General features: G+C 37.7%; 1 protein-coding gene across 3 annotated transcripts in view; it reads right to left on the reverse strand.

Moving 5' to 3' along the window:
• Positions 1 to 24,219, reverse strand: part of BMS1 (BMS1 ribosome biogenesis factor) — a 41,633-nt gene that overhangs the window by 1,778 nt on the left and 15,636 nt on the right. For 2 of the 3 annotated variants that reach the window (XM_040485822.1, XM_040485823.1), the window contains exons 11-21: positions 23,711 to 23,812; positions 22,847 to 23,004; positions 17,306 to 17,387; positions 9,106 to 9,179; positions 7,798 to 7,971; positions 5,059 to 5,247; positions 4,784 to 4,964; positions 4,514 to 4,572; positions 3,616 to 3,738; positions 2,539 to 2,686; positions 2,021 to 2,196 (exon numbers count right to left, since the gene is read on the reverse strand). In XM_040485822.1, coding sequence (XP_040341756.1) covers positions 2,021 to 2,196; positions 2,539 to 2,686; positions 3,616 to 3,738; positions 4,514 to 4,572; positions 4,784 to 4,964; positions 5,059 to 5,247; positions 7,798 to 7,971; positions 9,106 to 9,179; positions 17,306 to 17,387; positions 22,847 to 23,004; positions 23,711 to 23,812 — 1,466 coding nt within the window. The remainder of the gene's footprint in view (positions 1 to 2,020; positions 2,197 to 2,538; positions 2,687 to 3,615; positions 3,739 to 4,513; positions 4,573 to 4,783; positions 4,965 to 5,058; positions 5,248 to 7,797; positions 7,972 to 9,105; positions 9,180 to 17,305; positions 17,388 to 22,846; positions 23,005 to 23,710; positions 23,813 to 24,219) is intronic. The other variant, XM_040485824.1, reaches the window with a different exon arrangement.

A 24,219-nucleotide genomic window follows, 5' to 3' on the forward strand; every position in this document is an offset into this window, starting at 1 on the left:
GAAGAAGAATAATCTAGCTGTTCATCTTCACAGTCAACCTCTGTGAATTTAAGGTCATAGTTCTTCCTCCAATCAGAAGCAGCTAAAGTGTCCCCATCCCTGACTGCCATTAAGAAGTTTAACTTTAGGGGCACCTGGGTGGCGCAGTCGGTTAAGCGTCCGACTTCAGCCAGGTCACGATCTCGCGGTCCGTGGGTTCGAGCCCCGCGTCGGGCTCTGGGCTGACGGCTCAGAGCCTGGAGCCTGCTTCCGATTCTGTGTCTCCCTCTCTCTCTGCCCCTCCCCCGTTCATGCTCTGTCTCTCTCTGTCCCAAAAATAAATAAACGTTGAAAAAAAAAAAAAATTCTTAGCTGCCTCAAAAATACTAAGAAGTTGAAAGTCGTGCCCTAGGTCTTTACCAAGGCCAACATCAACTATATAGAGAATATTTCTGCCACGTCTTTAAATTTACTATGAAAGACATCATCCACGATAATATTCAATATTCCTCTATTTAGGAACCTAAAATGCTTAGAATGAAGGAACTTGGAGAAGTCACATTCTGAAAAAAAGACTAAGCATCATAAGCTAGACAACAGGTATCACATCCTGTAATACATTTTAACAGAAATTCACATAACATAATTCAAAACTGTATTATTAACTATTTCATTAAAAAAGTAATGACTGGGAAACTTCTGTTTCTGGCAGAATGGCAGACTGATATCCCGAACTACCCTCTTATTACAAAACAATTAAATACCCAGCATTAAAATAAATCTTTTCAAATGCATTAACGTGTGAAGAAAATAATAAAAGTTCTCCAAGACCAAAATCCAAATGAAATGGGATTTTGACAGGCACTGAGAACTTAAGATAAAAAAAAAATAGTGATGACGCCAACTACTGGCAACTATTGGTGGTGGGAATCTAACCTGGTATGGCTCCAGAATACTACAAGCATCATCCAGTGAAGCTGAACACATGCATACCCTATACCTGGCAATCCTAACCTGGGGGGTCTATGTAAAAGAAATGTGTGCATATGTATATCAAACAAGTCACACATTAAGTATTCAGGGTAGCATTTATAATGGCCCAAAACTGGAAATAATGTCCATCAATGGATAAAACTGACATTGTCACATAATACAATTCTACTTGACAGTAACAAATGAATGCCTGCTATACAAAAAACACGAATGAGTCTCATAAAACCGAATGAAAGAAAACAGGCAAAATAGTTTATGCGGTATTTTATAAAACTCAAAAAACAGGCAGAAATAATTTACCTGTCAGGAGTCAAGATAGTGGCTATCTCTGAGGTGGAGATGGGGTATTGACTAGCAGTCATAAGGGAGGCTTTTGTTGTGCTGGTAATTCTATTGCTTAATCCAGGTGACAGCAATTTTGGGTGTGTTAAAATTCATGAGCTGTATGCTTATGATCTGTGTAGTTTTCTGTATGCATGTTAACACTTCACTACAAAGTTTACTAAAACTTTCAAAAAAAACCCACCTACATTGCTTCAATAACAATTAGCACATTAGTGTTTTTAAAAGTAATACATGTATATGGCAGGAAAAAAACAGTTCAAAAGAGTATACAGTGAAAAGTCTGTCTCCTTTCCAACCCACGAAAACTATTACCACTTTCCTGCATTCTTGACAAAATACTCTATGAATATACATGTTCATTCAAATTTAACATTAGATTGGGGCGCCTGGGTGGCGCAGTCGGTTAAGCGTCCGACTTCAGCCAGGTCACGATCTCGCGGTCCGGGAGTTCGAGCCCCGCGTCGGGCTCTGGGCTGATGGCTCAGAGCCTGGAGCCTGTTTCCGATTCTGTGTCTCCCTCTCTCTCTGCCCCTCCCCCATTCATGCTCTGTCTCTCTCTGTCGCAAAAATAAATAAACGTTGAAAAAAAAAATTTTTTCAAATTTAACATTAGATTTCCTACTTGAAAATTCAAAACATTCAAAAACATTATGTACAAAGCATCTGGATGACCCCCATCTACAGAGCACATGTGTGACCATACCTTATACAAAGAATCCTTGTTGGGCTTTAGTCGGACACCATGGGCAAGCCGGAGTTGACCGGTGGTCCGCATTCCTGACCAGGTGTCTTTCTCACCAACTGGTTTCAACAAAGAAGTCACTGGGTTATAGAAGGCTGGAATGGAGACGGGATACCAAGTCCTCATGAAGACAATATCTGGGAAGAGAGGTAATTTACTTGAACATTTTCAAAAGAAAATTCGTAACGATCCTGTCAAACAAATGAACATTCACCCCAAACTTCTCTAGTTAGTTGCATGGTATTTGAAGAGAGACTTCACCAAGTAAAATTTCAAATATCACAAAACTCTTACTGGGTCTGAATCACATGGCTCCACACACAGCATGACTTAGTACACCGCCTAAGATGCTCCAACTGGGGAGAGCTGGAGCTGATTCCAATTTTCTAAAACCTAAACTACAGCCTTGAATCCACACTGGCTAGAAATCAACAGTGAACGGTAACATGCTGTTATGATTACACCATGATTATATTTACCACTCATCAACAACTTATCCTCAAAGCTGGCCCGGAAAGCTCCTTCTGGAGCCCGAAGTGCTTTCTTGATCTGTCCCCTTATGCCACTGACAGTTCGAATCACAGCACCTTCAAATTTGGCCACTTCCAAAGCAGAATTAAACATTCCCTACAGGTATAAGAAAAAAAAAACCCACATAACACAAAATCAGATACGTTACTTCCTAGTTTATAAATAAATCCTTGGTTAAAAAAACAACTCATTTAATGGTGATAAAATAATCAAAATGTATTTTCCCCACTACGAGTGAACTACTACGTCAAAAGGAATACAACTCTATTTCATTTTTCCCAAAATAATATTAAGATTCTACTGTAGGTTCATTAGCATGCTCATCACTGATATCTCTGTAGAAGAAAAGATCAAAAAGATATGTACTAGACTGAACAGCCCTAGATAGCCTCTGCTGTCATCTCACAGGGCTGGACTGCAGCTCATATCCTATGACTTAGGTGCACGTGCTCAGGAAATAATGAGTGTTGGATAAATGCTGGTGATATTATTACTTTATATAAAGAATATTTTATGATCTTAACACTGTATTTTTAATGGAAACACCCTACTAATAAAATTTTCAACAAATGCCACTCAAACCACCCTCCCACGTTACACTGCAGAACAGAGCGTCCATTTCTCTGTACCCCTGGCCAACAAGTATTTTACAAAATACTTGGTCTATTTTTCTACCGAGCTATTTAACAAACCTATGATTTTCCCCTTTTCTTAACGCAAAACAAAAGGACAGGGAACAAAACCCAGTGAATGAGATTATATATTTTCACTATTAGCTCTGTCAGTCTCACATGGAATAAGGAATAGCCTCAATTAGTAAATATCTCTGTTAACTTGACCTTAAACTTTTCTGAGCATACTTAAGTAACACAGAAACCAATATAAAGAAGTAAACCAATATCAAAGACCAAGTTTATAAAAGATTTCAATACTCTTTTGAATGCATCAGACTGTATTTTAGAAGTATCTCATTCCTTCTTTCACAAAATAGACATTCATAAATGTGAATATACAGATATACGGACCTTAATGAATGATGTATTCTTGAAAATTTTATATGGAAAACCAGTTAGCTTTAATTTCTTCACAATTTTTATGGATTTATCCAGATCAAGGACAACTCCTGTGGCAGCTATCCGGAAATCAGGCTGGGAAGAACCCCCAAAATTTGAATACAGGAGTAACATCAAGGAGAAAAACTACAATTCTATGATGCAATAAATTACCATAGTGCATTTTACTTACAATCAACTAAGAACAAGAAAGAATATGTGAACATGCAAAGCAATTATTTTAGCAAAAACAATGTGAAACTATAATACATGTAATAAGCCAAACTAATGATGATGTCTTGAATATTCTCCAGAGGGTGATTTCATAATCACGTAATTTCACAACAATGACTGATTCAGAATAGAAAGCAATATGAAAATCTGGTTACAATGTTTAAGACATTAAATTTTAGACCCCCAGGGCAGATTCCATCTGCTCATTGCTCAATTTTTATGTCAAACTGGGCCAAAAAAACCTGCTCTGATTGATCAAACGAAGACTGTGTGAACATACTCTGCTAAACAAGCAGTACCAAGGGGTAGTCTTATGTCTACCTGGTATCTGGTATATCCCTAGAGCCGAGTACAATGCTTAGTACATGGTGAGCACCACTTAAATATTTTTAGAAAAATAAGTCCAAAAAACGCATACAAATATAAAATGTTATCAGTACCATAATAATTCTTCTACCTCTCCCTTCTCCATTCCCACACCTTACTTAAAAAGACACAGGAAAACTAAAAGCAAAGAGAAGCTTACTATAAATACTAAAAACATGTCACTTGCAACTTAAAGTTTCATGTACATATTCCATATTTAAGATATATTCCTCAAACATAATCTGGAAAATAAAACATTCAAGATATTTACCATTATGCCACTAACAGACTGTACTGCCAAGAACCCAGTTCCCTGTGGAGTAATAGGACCTTAAAGAAAATAGAAAAAAAAAAAAAAAAAAAGAAAGAAATACAGTGAATCACAAATTTTGGATTCTATTTTAAATATGTACTCCAATCCAAAAAAAAGAGAAAGAAAAATCTTATGAATTGAGATTTAATGGAGAAAAACAAAACTATAACGATAACGAGTAAACGGTTTAAATCAATCTACAAGCAAGTTATTCTAGTAGCGTATTACCCCAAAAAGTTGCTCCACAATGCATGTGCTGTGGAGTATACTTTAGAAGCCTCTGTCTCCCATTGTGGTCTTCGATGTAATAGAGTGGAATGGTCTGAAACCTCCTCCACCCCACAGAGAAAATGATTGGATCTCGGGACTTGAGGATTTTCTTATACCAACGATGTTTCTTCAGACGCATCTGACGGGAGAAGAGATTTCAATTTCAATAAGATTATTGGTGGAAGTACATCCAAAGAACCCCAAATGTCAAGCATGCAGCAAAGGGTACCTACCTGTACATATCCGACATTGCCTTCGCTATTGCCCAAACCACCCAAAATCATTGGGTAATGGGGGTCGAAGTTAAGCACAAATTCACAGGGGACATTTTCTATCTCAATTCGAACATACATCCCAGGTCGAAAACCCTCATATTGAACTCTGGCTTCATCATCTTGATCTTCAAATTCTGCTCGATTAAGCTATATATGGGGCGGGGGTGGGGGGGGGGGGAACAATGAAAAAAACACATAGCTGTTATCTTAATAAATGTAAGGTTAACATTTTTTAAGACAAGCAATTTCTCAATAGAGGAACATGGACAGAATCATTTACGTTTTATCCTTATTAAAAATAACATGCACTCTTCTTATCTTTACGGTTTGTTTTCTTCTTTGCTACTCCAAGCACAGCAAACGCAAACAACTGTGAAAGCAGCCCTTCATGCTGGTCAGCGAACACTCTTAACTTCTTTCTTTTCTTACTCTGCAAACAATTGTTTCACACTTTTCCTTTCTTTGAATATCCAGTATCTCCTCCCTCATTCTCACTCTCAGCTGCTGTTTCTTAATTCACTCAGGATCTAAGTACTCTAAAAGAACTTCCACAGTCAACTCCTCTACCAGGGTTTACACCTCCATTCAGCCTTTTATTATAGCTTGTTATCATTATATCTATAACTTATTATATTACTGAAATTAATTAAAATTAAAAATTTTAAATTCAGTCCCCCGGTCACAACAGTCACATTGCAAGTGATCAGTATCAACACGTGGCTCGTGGCTACAATGCAAGACAGCACAGATATACGTTTCCATTATCACAGAAAGTTCTACTGGGCAGCCGTTATAGCTTATTTATCCGTGCCTCTATTCAATGCCAAACTTCACTTGCAATACTAGCTATCATTCACTTTTATTCCAACAGGTCTTGCCTGTTATTTCTCCCGTCTTAACACCTTCTTTTGACTCTTTCTCCAACTATTGTCCCATTTTTCTGCTTCTCTCTGAAGTAAAATGGCCCAGAATTTTTCTATAGTCATGGCCTCCGGCCTCTGCTCCCATTCTTTTGAATCCTCCCCAAACTGGTCTTTAACCCACACTCCATAACAATGCTTACCAAAATCATGTAAGGCCTCCACATTCCCAACCCAGTTGTCAATCCTGTCTTCATCACAGTTAACACATCAGCAGGATTTAAGATAATGTATCCCTCTTTCCACAGCGGTTTCCAGCATACCTCATGTTCTCTTAGATGTCTTCTATCTCCTGAGTGCTGCTCAATCCCACTGCTGCTTCCTCCTCTCTAGCTGGCCTCTTACAATGGAGCAGCCACTGTCAGTCCCCGTCCTCTCTCCTGTCTCCATGCTCACTCCTCAGGTCATCCCATCCATTTTATGGCTTTAAGTAGCATCTAGATGCTGAGGGCTGTACATCTGAGTCCCTGGCCCCAACCTCTTTCCAGAGCTCCTCACTGACTACTTGATGCTCCACTTGTCTGCGACAGATCTCAAACTAAACAGCTCTAAACTTCACCTTCCTGGACAAACCTGCACCAACTAGAGGCTTTCCTATCTTACTGACAACTCGACTTCCAGTAAGTCATTCTTGTTTCCTCTCACACACCCCACACTCAATCTACCTTTAATCCACCTTTCAAAAGTATACCCAGAATTTGACTCTCTTTTTCCTCCATGCCACACACCGCCCCACCCCACAGTGTGAATCACCTTAATCTTACTGAACTCTTGCCACAGCAATGCTTTCAAAGGTAAGCAGGTCACACATATCTCTCCTCTGTTCAAAACCCCCATTGATCCCCATTTCACTCAGCATAAAAAATTCAAAGTTCTTTACAATGGCCTACAAGATTCTAGGTGATTTTAAGTAATAAATGAATTGAAGCAAAGACTTCAGAACTACCTTTACATGTCTTAGTTACTTCTATCAAAGGTCAGTACAGACTTGGAACCTACACATTAATGGCTAACCAGGAGGTACTTGAATAGATGAAGGCCTAGGTTGGGCAAAGCCTGCTGATCACATTTTTACAAATCACATTATTTAACCTGTATAAGATGTATTAGGGTATATTCTAGCTTAAAGGCATTCTTGGTACCCCCCACCCTTGTCAAAGCGCAATTCAAACACTCACCATCACCTGCACACACATCTTTGTGTGTCCTTCAGAGTGAGTTCATCAGCTCAGTCTGTTTAGCATAGCAGGTAGGAGGGCCAGATTATCTCCTTTTCAGCATTCTACATGCTCCCTTTATCTCCACATCTGACCTGACACTTGAAATATCCTGTGAACTCTGCCCAAGGTGAGTATTTAGAAAAGCTTCCCTGGAGAGAATTGGTACATGCATAAGACTGGTATGTGCAAGAATCACCTGCCCATTCAAATTATTTAATTATGGTTCCAGGGAGCAGTAATCAGAATGCTACAGCAATGCTTGTATTTAAATCAACAAATCACTACACTGTGAGATCCTCAACAGTTGCAGCCTATCTTAGCCATTTTTGCTACCTCAATGCTTGGTACAAAATAGACACTGGTATCTTTCTGGTCCATTTCTGACTGAAGAAACTATCAGATGATCACATGAATAAACACTCATCTGCAGCTTGACCCAAGAGTCCAAACAGGAGGCACAGAAGCAGGTCAGGGAGTAGAGACCTAAACAAAATAACATATTCACAATACTGTACTATAGCCTTGAAATGAAGCTGATAAGAACCAAGTTTTCTTACCTGTGCTTGTTTATGCATTTCTCCTTTAAGATCATCAAAATATGTGCCTTCTCCTTCATCATATTCTGCATCAAACATCTCCTTCAATTTTCTCTTTTTATCCAAATGCTTTTTCTTGGCACTTTCCTCTGCATTGGGGTCAATTTCTTCCTTAACTTCTTCTACATCTTCAATCTTAAATTTCCATAAGAGAAACAGTTGTAAAAGTTTGTGGATATCTTTTCTTTAAACATTAAAGCAGACTTTTAAAGTTCTTTTTTTTTATGTTTATTTTATTTCTTTTGAGAGAGAGAGAGAGAGAGACAGAGAGAGAGAGAGACAGAGAGAGAGAGAGAGAACAAGCAGGAGAGGCAGAGACAGAGGGAGAGAGTGGGTCCCAAGCAGGCTCCACAGTCAGCACATAGCCAGCATGAACCATGAGATCATGACCTTGGCTGAAATCAACAGTCAGATGCTTAACCAACTGAGCCCTTCAGGCGCCCCAGATTTTTAAAGTTCTATCCGAGCTGCAAAAATCTTGGTTGTGATCATGAAAAAAAACCAAAAAAACAAAACAAAACAAAACACAGACTTTGGCTCTAAAAACATGTACTGCTACAAGAGGCATTTAGGCATCTGCAGCACAATAAACTGTCACTCCTTCATCTGGCTGGAATGCCAAATATAAATAAAAATAACAAGTATTCCCACCCAGATGCTCCCCAGAAATTGTTCTAAAGAAATATTGGGGAGAATAGGGATTTAATTATTTTAAATGGTACTTAAATTTAAGAAGAAGAGAATGATGGCAAAAGGAATGGTAGAGATAAGACAGTGACTTGGGAGATAAACTTCTATGACTGAAGAATTATAATGATAACAAGAGGTAGTAGGTGTCACCCAAAAGATCAAGAATAACTAACAACTTTGATCTATTCACAACCTCCATATTTTTAGGAAGGAATCCATCCACTCTATAATCTACACAGATAGTAAGTAAGATGTGCATTTCTTTTTAATGATAATTTTTTTTTAATGTTTATTTATTTTTGAGACAGAGAGAGACAGAGCATGAACAGGGGAGGGGCAGAGAGAGAGGGAGACCCAGAACAGGAAGCAGGCTCCAGGCTCTGAGCCATCAGCCCAGAGCCCGATGCGGGGCTCGAACTCACGGACCGCGAGATCGTGACCTGAGCTGAAGTCGGACACTTAACCCATTGAGCCACCCAGGCGCCCCAAGATGTGCATTTCTTAATATGGGCCTCTCTCAGAACATAATGACCACAGATCAAGGACCATAATTCACAGCCAGCCACGGCAAAGTCATACCTGAGTATCTGGGCCTGGTTTTCCCTTGTGTACATCCCCTGTTTCCAGGTCTTCAAAGTCACCATAGAGCTCTTCTGGGAAAAGAACATCCAAATAAATCCTCTGTGAATAGGGCCAGCATGTGACACTCTAGCATTACCACATGCACTGTGCACTCTGAAGCCCAAACCTCATTTTTACCCTTCTTATTGCTACACACCCCAGGAGAATCCTATACATACATAGCCTTCTTTTTCTTGTTAAATTATCAGTATTTCATTACCTGTTTAAAATTTTTTTTTAATGTTTATTTTTGAAAGAGAGACAGAGAGACAGAGCTTGAGTAGGGAAGGGCCAGAGAGAGACTGAGACACAGAATCTGAAGCAGGCTCCAGGCTCCAAGCTGTCAGCACAGAGCCTGACATGGGGCTCAAACTCACGAACTATGAGATCATGAACTGAGCTGAAGTCGGACACTTAACCGACTGAGCCACCCAGGCACCACTTTCATCACCTGTTTAGATGAAGCAAATGGACACCCGCATTTCCTTACTTTACTTCAATAGCTCACTTAACCAAGAGCGATCTTCCTAACACACGTGATAAACACTCTGTAGCAGAGACGCACACAGAGATGTGTGGATTACCCTGCAGGTGAGTCCCCAAGACCAACAGTAACCCAAAAGTGACATGAAAAAAACATGGCTTGATTAATAAATCCCACATGGGAAAAAGAGTCTGAAAGTAAGATCAACACAGCACAATGAGTGACATATCTAGGAAAAGTCTCAGATTACATAAAATACAGCCTTTAGAGTAAGACTAGTAGCTAAAACAGTGCCAAACCACATGAAGAGCTCATTAATTCATTCAGCCTTTTGTTTTCGGAACTCCTAAGTTTAGCTCTGGGTCCTATCCTTAAGAAAAAGATACTGAAACTCCTTCAGGAAGCAGTATTTAGATAAAACATTTTCATATAAAAAAGAGCCAAAGAACCAAAGAGCCAAGGAAGATACAATAGATGAGAAGATTCCATTTGTAATAAAAACAAAAAAGGGATAAAATACTTAGTAATGAGCCTAAAGAGAAATGTGCTGGAACTTTATTTTAAAAATTTAAAAAAGCGTTAATATGCTACCAAGGAACACATGGAATAACATTAGCTAACACTTTCAAGTGCTGTATATACCAGGCACTACTCTAAATGTTTTACATGTCTTAACTACATTCTTCAACATGACCTAATTAAGGTGTTATTAATGTTATCTACTAAACAAATATAGATTACCATATATTTGAAAAAGATGACTCAATATCAGGAAGCTGTCAATTCTCCCTTCACCAGTTATAATAAAAACCACCACCAAGAAAAAGACCACTTATGGAATGGGAGAAGATATTTGCAAATGACATATCCAATAAAGGGTTAGTATCCAAAATATATAAAGAACTTATACAACTCAACACCCAAGAAAACAAATAATTCAATTAAACGTGGGCAGAAGATATGAATAGACATTTCTACAAAGAAGACAAACAGATGGCCAAAAGACACATGAAATGATGCTCAATATCACTTATCATCAGGGAAATGCAAATCAAAAACCACAATATCATCCTACACCTGTCAGAATGGCTAAAATCAACAACACAAGAAACAAGTGCTGGTGAGGATGTATAAAAAAAGGAACCTCTTGCACTGTTGGTAGGAATGCAAGCTAGAAAGACAACATGGAGGTTCCTCAAAAAATTTAAAATAGAACTACCATATGATCCAGTAACCGTACTACTGGGTATTTACCCAAAGAATATGAAAATACTAATTCAAAAGGAATATGCATCCCTTTGTTTATTGTAGCATTATTTACAACAGCCAAGTTATGGAAGCAGCCCAAGTGCCTATCAATAGATGTATATAAAGATGTGGTATAAATATACAACGGAATATTATTCAGCCATAAAAAAGAATGAAATATTGCCATATGTAACAACATGAATGAATCTAGAGAGCACAATGCTAAGTGAAATAAGTCAGAGAAAGGCAAATACCATATGATTTCACTCATGTGTGAAATTTAGGAAACAAAACAAATGAATAAAGGGGGAAAAAGAGACAAACCAAAAGCCAGACTCTTAACTAGAGAGAACAAATAGATGGTTACCAGAGGGGAGGTGAGTGGGAGGTAAGTGAAAAGGGTGAAGGAGATTAAGTGCATACTTACCATGGTGAGCACTGAATAATATACAGAATTGTTGAATCACTACATTATACACCCGAAACTAATATAACACTGTATGTTAACCATACTGGAATTAAAATGCAAACAAAACAAAACACCACCAAGAATTTCTGGTCTGGAAAAGATAGTATAGACATTTTCTTCTGTTCCTCCCAACTAAGTATAACCAACTCCAGAAATAACACAAGAGCCTAAGGAAAACCAAAGTACTCTGAAAGGTAGAAAGAAACAGAGAGCTGGCGAGGGTCCCCAGGACCAGAGGAATGACATAATGACCAGTAGCTCACTACACCCACAGAAAGGCAACTCAGAGCCACTGTTTCCCAACCTCCACGCTAGCAACCGAAGGTAGACCAGATAGACTCATTTCCTACCCCAGACAAATTTGGATCTCAGCAACACTGGACAAACAAGGCAGCACTGGCAAAGAAGTGCTTTGAGAGCCCCACTGACAATAAGTGATGAGAAATGTTCACCTTCCCTGAAGAGCTTGAATATCCTTTCCTCCACACCAAGATATACTAGGTGGCCAAGGGCTATTGGCAAAGGGACATTCTGCCACGCCTGAGACTCTCCTCCCTCATCTAAAAACAACGTGTGCCCAGGAAGGACCAGCAAAGATCCTCCTACAGCAAGCAAACTTGCCCCACAAGCCAAGACAACCTTCCCCTACCTAGCCAAACCAGGGGCCCAGACTGAGGAAGCTCCTCTGTCCTCTCAAACAGCACCTGCAGAGAGACCAATGGCATAAGATAAACTAAGCAGATCAAAATAGCACCACAAAGACTCTAAAATTAAATTGTCATTAGAACCACCGTCCACAAAGTACACCAGGACCTGCACACTAAACCCAAACAGGATGACTGCCTGCTAAAATAAAAAAATTACACAGGACCAAGTGTCTCCTAACGTAATAACCTAAATGTGCAGGACACAATAGAAAATCACTTTGTCATACCCAAAACTGGGAAAATTATAAGTATAATGTGAAAACACAACTGACTGACACCAACACTAAAATGAATCAGATGTTGAAACTATCTAAAATCTTACAGAAGCCATTACAAAAATGCTTCATCAAGCAACTACAAATCTTATGGCAACAACCCAAAAACTGAAAATCTCAGCAAAGAACCTGAAGAACCAAACAAATTATAGAACTGAAAAATGCAATGAAAGAAATTTAAAAGCTTGCTAGATGGGATCAATAGTAAGAGTGGAGATGACCAAGGACAGAACCAGAGAACCTGAGGCTAGATCAACAGAATTCACCTAGTCTGAACAACATAGAGGGAAATAACCAAAAAAACAAATGAATAGAACCTCACGGACCTGTCGGACAGAAACAAAAGATCCACCACTTATGAGATCTCACAAGGATACTGGGGTTGAAAGAAATAATGATTGAAGCTTCTCAAATTTGGTAAAAGACATAAACTTACAGATTCAAGAAGCTGAGAAAATTTCAAACAGAGTAAATCCAATGACATCTATACCAAACTTCTGAAAACTGAAAGCAAAGATAAAATCTCGAGAGCAGCTAGAAAGAAATGACAGATTACCTGTAGAGGCACACCATCAAAATGACAGTGCTTTTCTCCTCTGAAATCATGAAGGCCAGAGGAAGTGGTACAATATTTTTTATGTGCTGAAGAAAAGAACGCTTTGCTATGAATTCTACATCCAGTGAAACTACCCTTCTGAAATAGAGGGGGAAAAGACATTCTCAGATGTAGAACTACAGGAATTTGTCATTAGCAGACCTCCCTTGAAAAATGGCTGAAGAAAGTTCTTAAAAAGTAAGGAAATTATAAAAGGAGAAATCTGGGACCATCAGGAAAAAAAGAAAAAACAAACAACAGAAATAAAGATACATACAACAAACCAGCCTTCTTATGAGTTTTTAAAATCATATTCAATGATTGAAAAAAATTATAACATTAATATTCAAGCCAAAAATACTTAAATGTAGGAAAGATAAAGGGACCTAAATGGAAAAAAGGTTTCCATATATCACCCAAAATGGTAAAATGTTGGCACTAGTAGGCTACTATATTACAATGAGCAACCACTACAAAAACTATACAAAAAGATACTCTCAAAAACACTGAAAACATATTAAGATAGAGGGAAGAAAATGAAAACAGAAGAAAAACAGAAAAAAATAGAAAAACTAAAGCCAGAGTAAACAAACAACAAAATCAGGGCACCTGGGTGGTATAGTTAGTTGAACGTCTGACTCCTGATTTTGGCTCAGGCCGTGATCCCAAGGTTGTGGGATCCAGCCCTATATAAAGGCTCCACACTCACTGTGGAGCTTGCTTGAAATTCTCTCTCTCCCTCTGCCCCTCTCCCCGACTCGCATGCTCTCTGTCTCAAGAAAAAAAATAAAATATCAGACTTAAGCAATTACATATCAGTAAGTACCTTAAATGTAAATGGCATAATGTACCAATCAAAATACAGACAAATACAGAGAGGACAGAAACACATAAAACTATTATATATGCTATTTACAAGAAATTCCTTTCATATTTAACGACCCAAGTAAGCTGCAAATAATGGAGAAATATATACCATGCAACTCATCTTTTAAAAAAAGCAAGAATGGTTATATTAATATGTCATAAAATAAACTTCAGAGCAAAGAAGAGGATCAGGGCCAAAGAAGGACTTAACTGAACTCTAAGACCTAAAACTTCATGTGCTGCCTTGACATCTTTGAACCTCACAGGGTCTCAAAGACTTAGTTGTGAGCAGGCCGGCCAGCCATGTTCCTGCCCTACAAGAAAGGCTCCCCACCCTGTTAGTTCTTTTTCAGTTGGAACACCTGCACCCTACCTACTCCTCAACCTAATACATTTCACTTCACCTCTCTACCAGCCCACGAATTTATTCAAAGACATTAATTACATCATCTCAAGGGAACCAATCGTCATCCTATGCTATGTAGGTGCAAAGCCTGCCTCCCAAAGCCCCCTGGTTGTTCAATCCCTGTGTGGCATGCAGTGTTCTCTTCCCTCAGGCTGTGAGCATATGTGACTGATAAACTGTTGTCAATCACATCTGTCCACTGTCAGGTGCTGTGTGTTTGGCCTTCTCTATAACCCTAGAGCGGGAATCTCTCCCTCACCAATGGGGTAAATAGGAGGTGACCATAATACATAGCAATAAAAGGATCAATCTACCAGAAAGACATAATAATCCTAAATGTGTGTGCATCAAACAGAACCTCAAATATAAAAGGCAAAAACTGATAGAGCTGCAAGAGATAGGTAAGTCCAGAATTATACTTGGAAACTTCAACATCCTCCTCTCAGCAACTGATAAAACTAGTCAGAAAATCACCAAAGATGGAGTACCTGGGTGGCTCAGTCAGTTAAGTGTCTGACTTTGGCTCAGGTCATGATCTTGTGATTTGAGACTTCGAGCCCCACATTGGGCTCTCTGCTGTCAGCGCAGAGCCCACTTCAGATCCTCTGTCTTCCTCTCTCTCTGGTCTTCCCACACTCACTCTCTCCCCCTCTCTCTCTCTCAAAAATAAACCTTTTTTAAAAAATCACCAAAGATATAGAAAACTTAATACAACCAACCTAACAGAATCTGACATACATAGAACACTATACCCAACAATTTTTAAAGTACCCACAGAACATCTACCAACACAGGGCACAGTCTGGGTAATAAAGTGAATCTAAACAAATGTAAAAGATTTGAAATCGTAAGGAGATGTTCTTATAATGTAATTAAATTGAAAATCAGTAACAGAAAGAAGAAAATTTCTAACCATTTTGTAGTTAAATAACACACTAAATAATGCATGAGTCAAAGAGAAGTCTCAAAGGATATTCATGAAAATGAAAATACAACATAAGAAAATTTGGGCGAAACAACTAAGCAATGCTGAGAGAGTAATTTACAGCGCTAAATGCTCACAGCAGAAATGAGAAAAGGTCTTACACCAATAATCTAAGAAGACTGAAAAGTACAAAATAACCTAACATAAGCAAAGAACAGAAATAATAAAGATATGAGCAGAAACCAACACAATTAAAAACTGGAACACAGATATGAAACCAAAAGCTGATTATCTGAAAAAAAAAATCAACAAAATTAATAAACCTTACTGACAAAGAAAAAGGAGGACACAAATCACCAGTATCAAGAATGAAATGGGGGGCATGTGGGTGGCTCAGTCAGTCAGCTAAACATCCAACTGGCAATTTCGGCTCAGGTCATGATCTCACAGTTTGTGAGTTCAAGCCCCATGTCAGGCTCCACACTGGCAATGCAGAGCCTGCTTGGGATTCTCTGTCTCCCTCTCTCACTGCCCCTCCCCTGCTCGTGCTCTCTTGCTCTCTCAAAATAAATAAACAAACTTAAAACAAACAAACAAACAAAAAAACAGAACAAAATGGGATTATCACAACAGATTCTGCAGCTATTGAAAGGTTATTAGATGAACACTAGGATTACTACCCACTCATAATACCCAAGCTAGATTCTTGGAGAAGGCACTTAATGAAACTTCCACTTCCTCAAAGCCTTTGAAATTCCTTGAAAACCAGATAGCAAAATTCGGACAAGATGGAATAAATTAAATTATTTAAAGTATCCTTTAACTATTAATGAAATAGAATTTGTCATTATAACTGCCAAGAAAGAAATCTCCAGGCCCTGACCTTTTCACTAGAGATTATACCAAATATTTAAAAAATTACATTCTAATTCTATACAATCTCTCCCAGGAAACAGAAAATTGGGAATACTTTGCAACTCATTTTATGAAGCCAGTATTATTCCAATACCTAAACTAAATGAAAATGAAGAAGGATAAATATCCTTTAAAGAATAATTTGCAAATCAGAAATATATATATATATCCCATTATATATATTAATTATAATTATATATACAATTATTATATATATTATAATTATATAATTATAATAATTATATAATATATATCATTATATTACATATATTATATATATTATATAATTATTAATATATATATATATATATATTCCATTAGAAAAGTGAGCAAAGAACACAAAGAATTCACCGAAGAAATGCCATACCCAACACATCTGAAAGAAATATTCTCATTTACTGGTAATCAAAAGAATGCCAGTTATAAATTTAAGAAACAATTTTCCTTTATCAAACTGCCAAAAATAACATTTTTTTATGGGTGGTATTCAATATTGAATGAAAGCAGTAAAATGTTAAGTACTAAGATACACTGCTTATGGGCACATAAGTAAGAACAACTTTCTGAAAAAGCTTTTGGCAGTTGTGGTCCATAAAAATCACTCAATAATTCTAACTTTTATGAATCTAACTTATGAAAATAAAAAATGTGATCCAAGAGTTATTTCAAGGTGGCCCAGTGTAGAGTTAATTATAATACAGGCAAAGTAAATTGCTTAAATGACAAACTGTGAACTGAATTAGGATATGATAGAATAAAATCGCAAACATGAAACCTTTGAAAAAATTTAACAACACAGTGTATATAAAGTAGAATTATAACTAGAAAATTTTTAAATTTATAAAAAACTAGAAGGAAAAAAATCTCAAAAAATTAATAAAGGTTTTTTTTAACATAGGCGGAGATTATGGTATGACATGAACTTTGTATTCTAAATGTTCTACAATACATACTACCTTCATCATTAAAAGAAAATGTTATTTGAGTACATTTTTCACACACACAAAAATCCATTTTTAACAAACACATGATAAAAGTTATGGAAAGCTTCCTACTTTTCTTCGAGGTCCATATCTAATAAGTCAGTTAACCAAGGGAAGAAAGTAAGATCATGATAAAAAGAGGAACCAGAATACTACCCATAAACTCCTCTGTCAGCATTCCCCAAAGCATTTCACGTTTGCCTATTATTTCCAACCGTTAAAGATATGGAATAAAACAAAGTATAGATAACAGTCTTCTCTGAAGAATACTGTCCTTTACTTACCATCTTCTGCTAAGATCTTGGCTGCATCTTTATCATCTTCCCACTTCCCAGTCACAAAGCAATCTCTGATACTGTTCATGACCTTACACAAAAAAGTCAACACTTAGCTGACATGCTCCAATTACTCAACAAAACAAGTGCTATTAAGAAACAGTAGCAGGTGAAAACTTGCCTTTAAATACTTCTCAAGACACATTTTTTTGGAAATTCTCATTTCAAGTGGGTGAACGAGATAACCTTATCTTTGATGTAGATAGTATAACCACAGAGATAAAAACTTAAGTGTCTTAACATTAAACAATGGTTGGAGAAGTGCTATTAGCCCACTGACCTCGTAAGTAAACAGATATTTACCAATGCAACTGATTTTCAAAGTTCATTAGTGTTCCTAAGGCAATGCAGTTAGATAGCATTTAGGAAGTTGGTCTTACTATTTGTTAATCCAGACTTATTATGGTTATTTGAAAATTCAACTCTTTGGCCAATGATAATATTCTGACAATGGCAAAATGTTTTATATGAGCACAATAGGGCAAAAAGTACTGATGAGGATCCCAGTCTCAGACCTGCTGGATCATCTAGTATATACATGTAGTAGATTCTGGGTACCCCTCTTAAATATAGTAAAGCCTTGTACATAACTCTCTGTTTCACAGTCTGTTTCCGGGGGAACCTAAGATAGCACATGTCATTTACTACCAAGGCTTCAAAAAGCACACTTATAGAAATCTTCAGACAGGTCCTGGCTTTCACCTCAATCACATTCTGGTCATGAATCATGTTTTTCATACACAACCTCACTCTCAAAGAGTAGCCTTGAGGCTAGCATGATTACAATGGATACAGAATCAAATTCGTTAGCGTTGGTGGTATAGTGGTGAGCATACCTGCCTTCCAGAATCAAATTTGTTCATTTACTCATTCCTTCATGCCTATAATCACTCACCAAATATTTAAAGAAAATCTGCTCTGTGCTCAGAAGCTTTGCAGGGCACTGAAGGATGAAAAACTGTTAGAAGACAATCCTTACTTTCATGAAGATTAACAACTGACTTAGGGAAACCAAAGACCGAAAAATAAAAAAAGAGACCTTTGGTGATAAAAACACTAAACAAACTAAAAGTAGAAGGGAACTTCCTCCACCTGATCAAAAGCATCCATAAAAAAACCCCGCAGCTAGCATCACACTAAATGGTGAAAACTGAGGGCTTTCCCCCTAAGATGAGAAGTAAGACAAGGATGTCTCCTCTGACCACTTCTATTCAACACTGTACTAGACGTTCTAGACCGGACAATTAGGCAAGAGACTGAAATAAATGCATCTAGTTTAGAAAGGTAAACTACCTCTACTCACAAATGATATGATCCCATATATAGCAAATCCTAAGGAATCCACTGAAAAACTATCAGAATAAATGAGTTCAGCAAGGTTGCAAAATACAAGATCAATATAACAACAATAAATTTTGTTTCTATACACCAGCAATGAGCAATCCAAAAATGAAATTGAGAGAATAGCTCCTTTTGCAATGGTATTGAAAACAATACTAGGAATAAATTCAACAAAAGAAGGTCAGAGCTTATACCCTGACAACTGAAAAATGTTCTTCAAAGAAATGAAAGAGCAGGGGTGCCTGGGTGGTTCAGTCAGTTAAGTGTCTGACTTTGGCTCAGGTCAAGATCTCACAGTTCATGAGTTTGAGCCACGTGTCAGGCTCTGTGCTGACAGCTTGGAACCTGGAGCTTGCTTCAGATTCTGTGTCTCCCTCTCTCTCTCGCTCTCTGCCCCTCCCCGTTCACAATCTCTCTCTCTCAAAAATAAACATTAAAAAAATTAAAAAAAATGAAATGAAATGAAAGAGCCAAATAAACGGAAAGGCAGCCCATGTTAATGTAACAGAAGACTGAACATTGTTAAGATATCAATACTATCCAAAGTGATCTACAGATTCAATGCAATCCCTATTAGAATCCCACTTGGCTTCTTTGGAGAAATGGAAAAGCTGATTCAAAAATACAGAAAACACAAAGGATCCAGAAAAGGCAAAACAATCTTAAAAAAGGAAAATAAAGCTGGAGAACTCATGCTTTCCAATTTCAAAACTTACACAAAGCATTAGTAATCAAACAGTAAGGTACTGGCATAAAGAAAAGCAGAAGTCAGTGAAATATAATTAAGAGTCCATAAATAAGCCCATGTATCCATGGTGAAGTGATTTACATTCAGGGTGCCAAGACAAGGCAATCGGGAAAGAATAGTTTTTTCAACAAATGGTGCTAGGACAATTGGATATCCACATGCAAGAGAATGAAGTTGAATTTTTCTCACACCAAATACTAACATTAACTTGAAATGGATCAATGACTTAAAGAAGAACCAAACTATATAAACTCTTAGATGAAAACATAGGAGTAAACCTTCGTGATCTTGCATTTGGCAACTTTTTTTTAGATAGGATACCAAACATAGAAACAACAGAAACATAAACAAGTTAAACCTCATCAAAATTTAAAACTCTGCACTTCAAAGGGCACAGAAAAGACAACCTACAGAATGGGAGAAAATATTTGTAAATCACATACCTGACAAATTGAATATATAAACAACTCTTACAACTCAATGACAAAAAGACAATGCAATTTTTTAAATGACCAAACAGTAAGAATAGACATTTCTTTAAATGGCTAGTAAGCACATGAAAAGATGCCTGGGATGCTCAGGTAGCTCAGCTGGTTAAGCATTCAATGACCGGTTTTGGCTCAGATCATGATTTCATGGTTTGTGGGTTTGAGTCCCGTGTCAGGCTCTGCGCTGACAGTGCAGAGCCTGCTTGGGATACTCTCTCCCTCTCTCTCCCTTGCTCATGCTCTATCTCTCTCTCAAAATAAATAAATAAACATTAAAAAAAAAAAAAAAAAGATGTCCAGCACCATAAGCTATCAGGGAAAGGCAAATCAAAGCTGCAATGAGATACTACTTCACACCAATAGAATGACTATAATAATAATTAAAAAATATATATGCAGATAATAACAAGTGTTGGTGAGGATGTGAGAAATCAGAAGCCACACACACTGCTGGTGAGAATGTAAACCTACTTAGCCACTTTTGAAAAGAGAAATGGGGAAACATGAGGAAAACAACTTTGTTTTCAGTAATCATATTAATAATAATACATGTAATGTTATTCTGACACTGTTTTGTACATAGGTAGGGTAAAGCATATTAGTAATTTTCTAATTTCATCATCTTCAAAGTCAAATGGAATTAATTCTCTAGTGGAAAAACAAAGATACACATGTAAGGTAAAAGAGGTTAAATAAGAACTCTGCAGGTCTGCATCTGAATTGGATTCTCCTAGCTCTGGTCACTGAAAGGCCTAGAAACAATGACCAATCCATAGCAGTGTGTATTCCTATGCCTAGACTGTGATGCCGAGATGCCATTTTCCTCTAAAAGGAATCAGGACTTCTTATGGCTGCTTCCAAGTCTGGCATCAGAAGTGTACGAGACGATGCTGCAACACCTCATCAGATCAGGCAGAAACAAAGCAATCAAAGACTACTAGGATCATGTCAAAAGAATCCAGGAACCCACTGGCCAGATATGGGATAAATATGAAAGAGTATCAAAAAGGATAACAAGTTCAGTGGAAGGAAACACTCAATGATATTAAATTCTATGAGCTAAAAATGATACTAAAAAAAAAAGTCACTTTTGGAGAATCATTCTGAAAGCTAACAAAAAGAATCAAATATTCATCCTGCTTGTATAGAAATGGGTAAGCAAATAGATGAGGGGAAGTTTCCCTTTAGTGGGGTATTCCAGCTAATAAATTAAGAGCAATTTGAACAGAATATCACCATTTTACATCCTTAATAAATTAATGGATCTAGCTAGGCATTGAGGCTCAACAGATTTTTTTTTTTAATTTTTTTTAACGTTTATTTATTTTTGAGACAGAGACAGAGCATGAACAGGGGAGGGTGAGAGAGAGAGGGAGACACAGAATCTGAAACGGGCTCCAGGCTCTGAGCGGTCAGCACAGAGCCGGACGCGGGGCTCGAATTCCCGGGCCGCGAGATCATGACTTGAGCCGAAGTCGGACGCTTAACCAACTGAGCCACCCAGGCGCCCCGGGGCTCAACAGATTTTAAAATCGTAAGATGATTTTATGTGCCTCCTAAAAACAAACACCACAATCTATGGAGCAGTCTTGACAAAACAACAAAAATCAAACCTAACTCTAATCAAATTCTAGATGTGTTGTCCATAGGGTAGCTGTAACCACATGGTTATGTACATTCTAATTAATTAAGATTAAATAAAACTAAAATAAAATTAAAAACTTAGTTCTTCTGTCTCATGGGCTACATTTAAAGGTCTTAACAGTCACAAGCAGCCACACTGGACAGCTCAATGATGTACAGATCATTTCCATCATCACAGACAGTTCTATTGGTATTGTTCTGTACCATTTTATAGGAAATACAGAGGAGAGGAGCCTCATAAACTGCACTTAAGGATGTAATGCAATCCACAGAAACCAAAATATGAGAAACTCTACACATCAAACACTCAGTTTCTTAAATGAATAAAATATAAGAGGAAAAAAAAAAGAGATGTGTGCAGGGGATTTGCAGATTGAGAGACTGAAAAGGCATAGTGAGAAATAAACCAAAAAAATCTGATAAAACTAACTTATGGTGTTTATTAATGCAAACTTGAAGGATGAAATTATGAAGAAAAGAAGGAAATGATTATCATAAAAGTCATGGTTCCTTCTGCAGGGAGGACTATGACTGGGACAGACACATGGGTTACAGGTGTAACCTCATCTAATCCATTAACTTAGATGGTTGTTTTTATGTGGTTTTCTATAATCTGTATGAAGTTTTACTTCAAAAAAAAATTTACATAAAATCTCTTAAAGTGCCTAAGTGCTACTCAGTGAATTATATTAGGAATATGATAGTGATTGGGCCTCTCTTGAGAAGTGATATTTAAGCTAACCTGAATGATCAAAAGAAGCCAGCCTTAAGAACATCAGAACATTCCAGAAGAGAAAACTGAGGGTTTTCTAAGATGGGATTAAGCCTGTTAAGTTTGAGAACTTAATGAATTCCAGTGTGACTAAAGAATAGTGAATAGGGAAAGAAAATTTACCAGTGTCACGGATTTGTTTGCTTACAAATAGTAAAAATTATAAATGTTAACTCAGGGTCATGAGGTATATCCTAGTTATAAAACACAAAATATTTCAAATATATGAAAACTTATGTGCAATGCTTCAAAATAAAGATTAACACTACCATCCACATTTTCCTTTTCTCCATAACACATGCACATAGTCTACCTAAACCCAAAACACATTATTGCTTAGGATGCATAAAATAAGTAGTCCAATATCTGGGGGAATGTCCTATTATCTTACAAAAATGAGGAGCCAATAACAAATAGGCAATACTGAAATCACATAATCTTCTTTTAGAACAATTCCTTAGATGTCTCTTAAGTCAAACATATTATTTCAGCCTTACCTCCTCTAAATCCCAATCATGGGGCGCCTCCACATGAAATCTGGAGCAGTCCAAAGAATCAAGCTTGTGCTTACATTCTCTTGAAGGCTGGCTGACACGGAACAATCCTCCGAGTTCCTCCCTGGTATCGCCATCTTCTTCTTCATTGTCCTCTGTCACTGAAGAGACACCATGACGAAAAAGTGAGAAGAAATCTTCACCCTAAAGGACTGAGGGTCCCTGTTTGTGGTAGGTATGGCGGTGCCCCTGAGTGCATCAGCTATAGGCAGAGAAAAGGCCAGGGAACTACTGCTCACAATGTCTGGAGGACTTAGGCCCTCCTGCAAGAAAGCAACCAAGAATCCAGTAAGGAGATATAATACTGGGGACTGGGAAAGGAAAGGACACTTAAAGGCAAGCTTTTAACCAGCATAAAGCCATTCTCTTGAAGACTGCTGAGTCTCTAATCACCAACAGTACTTGGGCAAAACCTGAAGGGAAATCAGTACACACCAACCCTTTGATTCAATGTTCTGCTCCTATACACTCCTTTGGCATTGTTCTAACCACACAGTAACTGGTGACCACAATACAAAATGCACCACTTTGTTCTTTTCTGGCACTCAATTCTACCCAAAAAAAATCCCATGAAGGACCTTGTATAGAGGGTATAAAATGACATAAGAGAGAGTACTCTCATCAACAGTTTTATGGCAAACCTGTGAGCTGATGATTAAAAACATCTGCCACATACAAACTATGACAGTCAGGGATATCATACGGCTAATCAAAAGGACCACCCAAATCCTTCAGTCAACTTCATCTCCTTTCCAGAAAATTGTCTAAGAAACTAAAACGTTTCTGGATCTGAACTAGAGCTCTTACCTGTCCCATAAATAAGCTTTCGAAGGTTTGGAGTTGCCTGTTGCTGCCTCAGAAAGGCCTCAGCTGCCTTTCTGGAAAGGTCTTCCTTCCACTTGAGAGCGCCTGAAAGGACCAACACCAACATCATCAGTTAAGTCTGTTTATTTGTCCTCTCTGTATTCATCCTGAAATCCTATGAGGTGCAATATTTGAACAGTTAACAAAATCTCCAAAAGAGCAGACTCCCAAATGTAGACATTCTTTTTTTAATTTTTTTAATGTTTATTTATTTTTGAGAGAGAGAGATAGATCATGACAGGGGAAGGGCAAAGTGAGAGGGAGGCACAGAATCTGAAGCAGGCTCCAGGCTCTGAGCTGTCAGCACAGAGCCTGATACGGGGCTCAAACCCACACACCACTAGATCATGATCTGAGCCAAAGTCAGATACCCAACGGACTGAGCCACCCAGGTGCCCCTGTAGACGTTCTATTGGTAGAACATTTTCAGTGCCAAGTTTATACCAACAGCT

The sequence above is a fragment of the Herpailurus yagouaroundi genome, unplaced genomic scaffold (assembly GCF_014898765.1).
Source record: "Herpailurus yagouaroundi ecotype Mexico unplaced genomic scaffold, PumYag 163, whole genome shotgun sequence".
Classification (NCBI taxonomy): domain Eukaryota; kingdom Metazoa; phylum Chordata; class Mammalia; order Carnivora; family Felidae; genus Herpailurus; species Herpailurus yagouaroundi.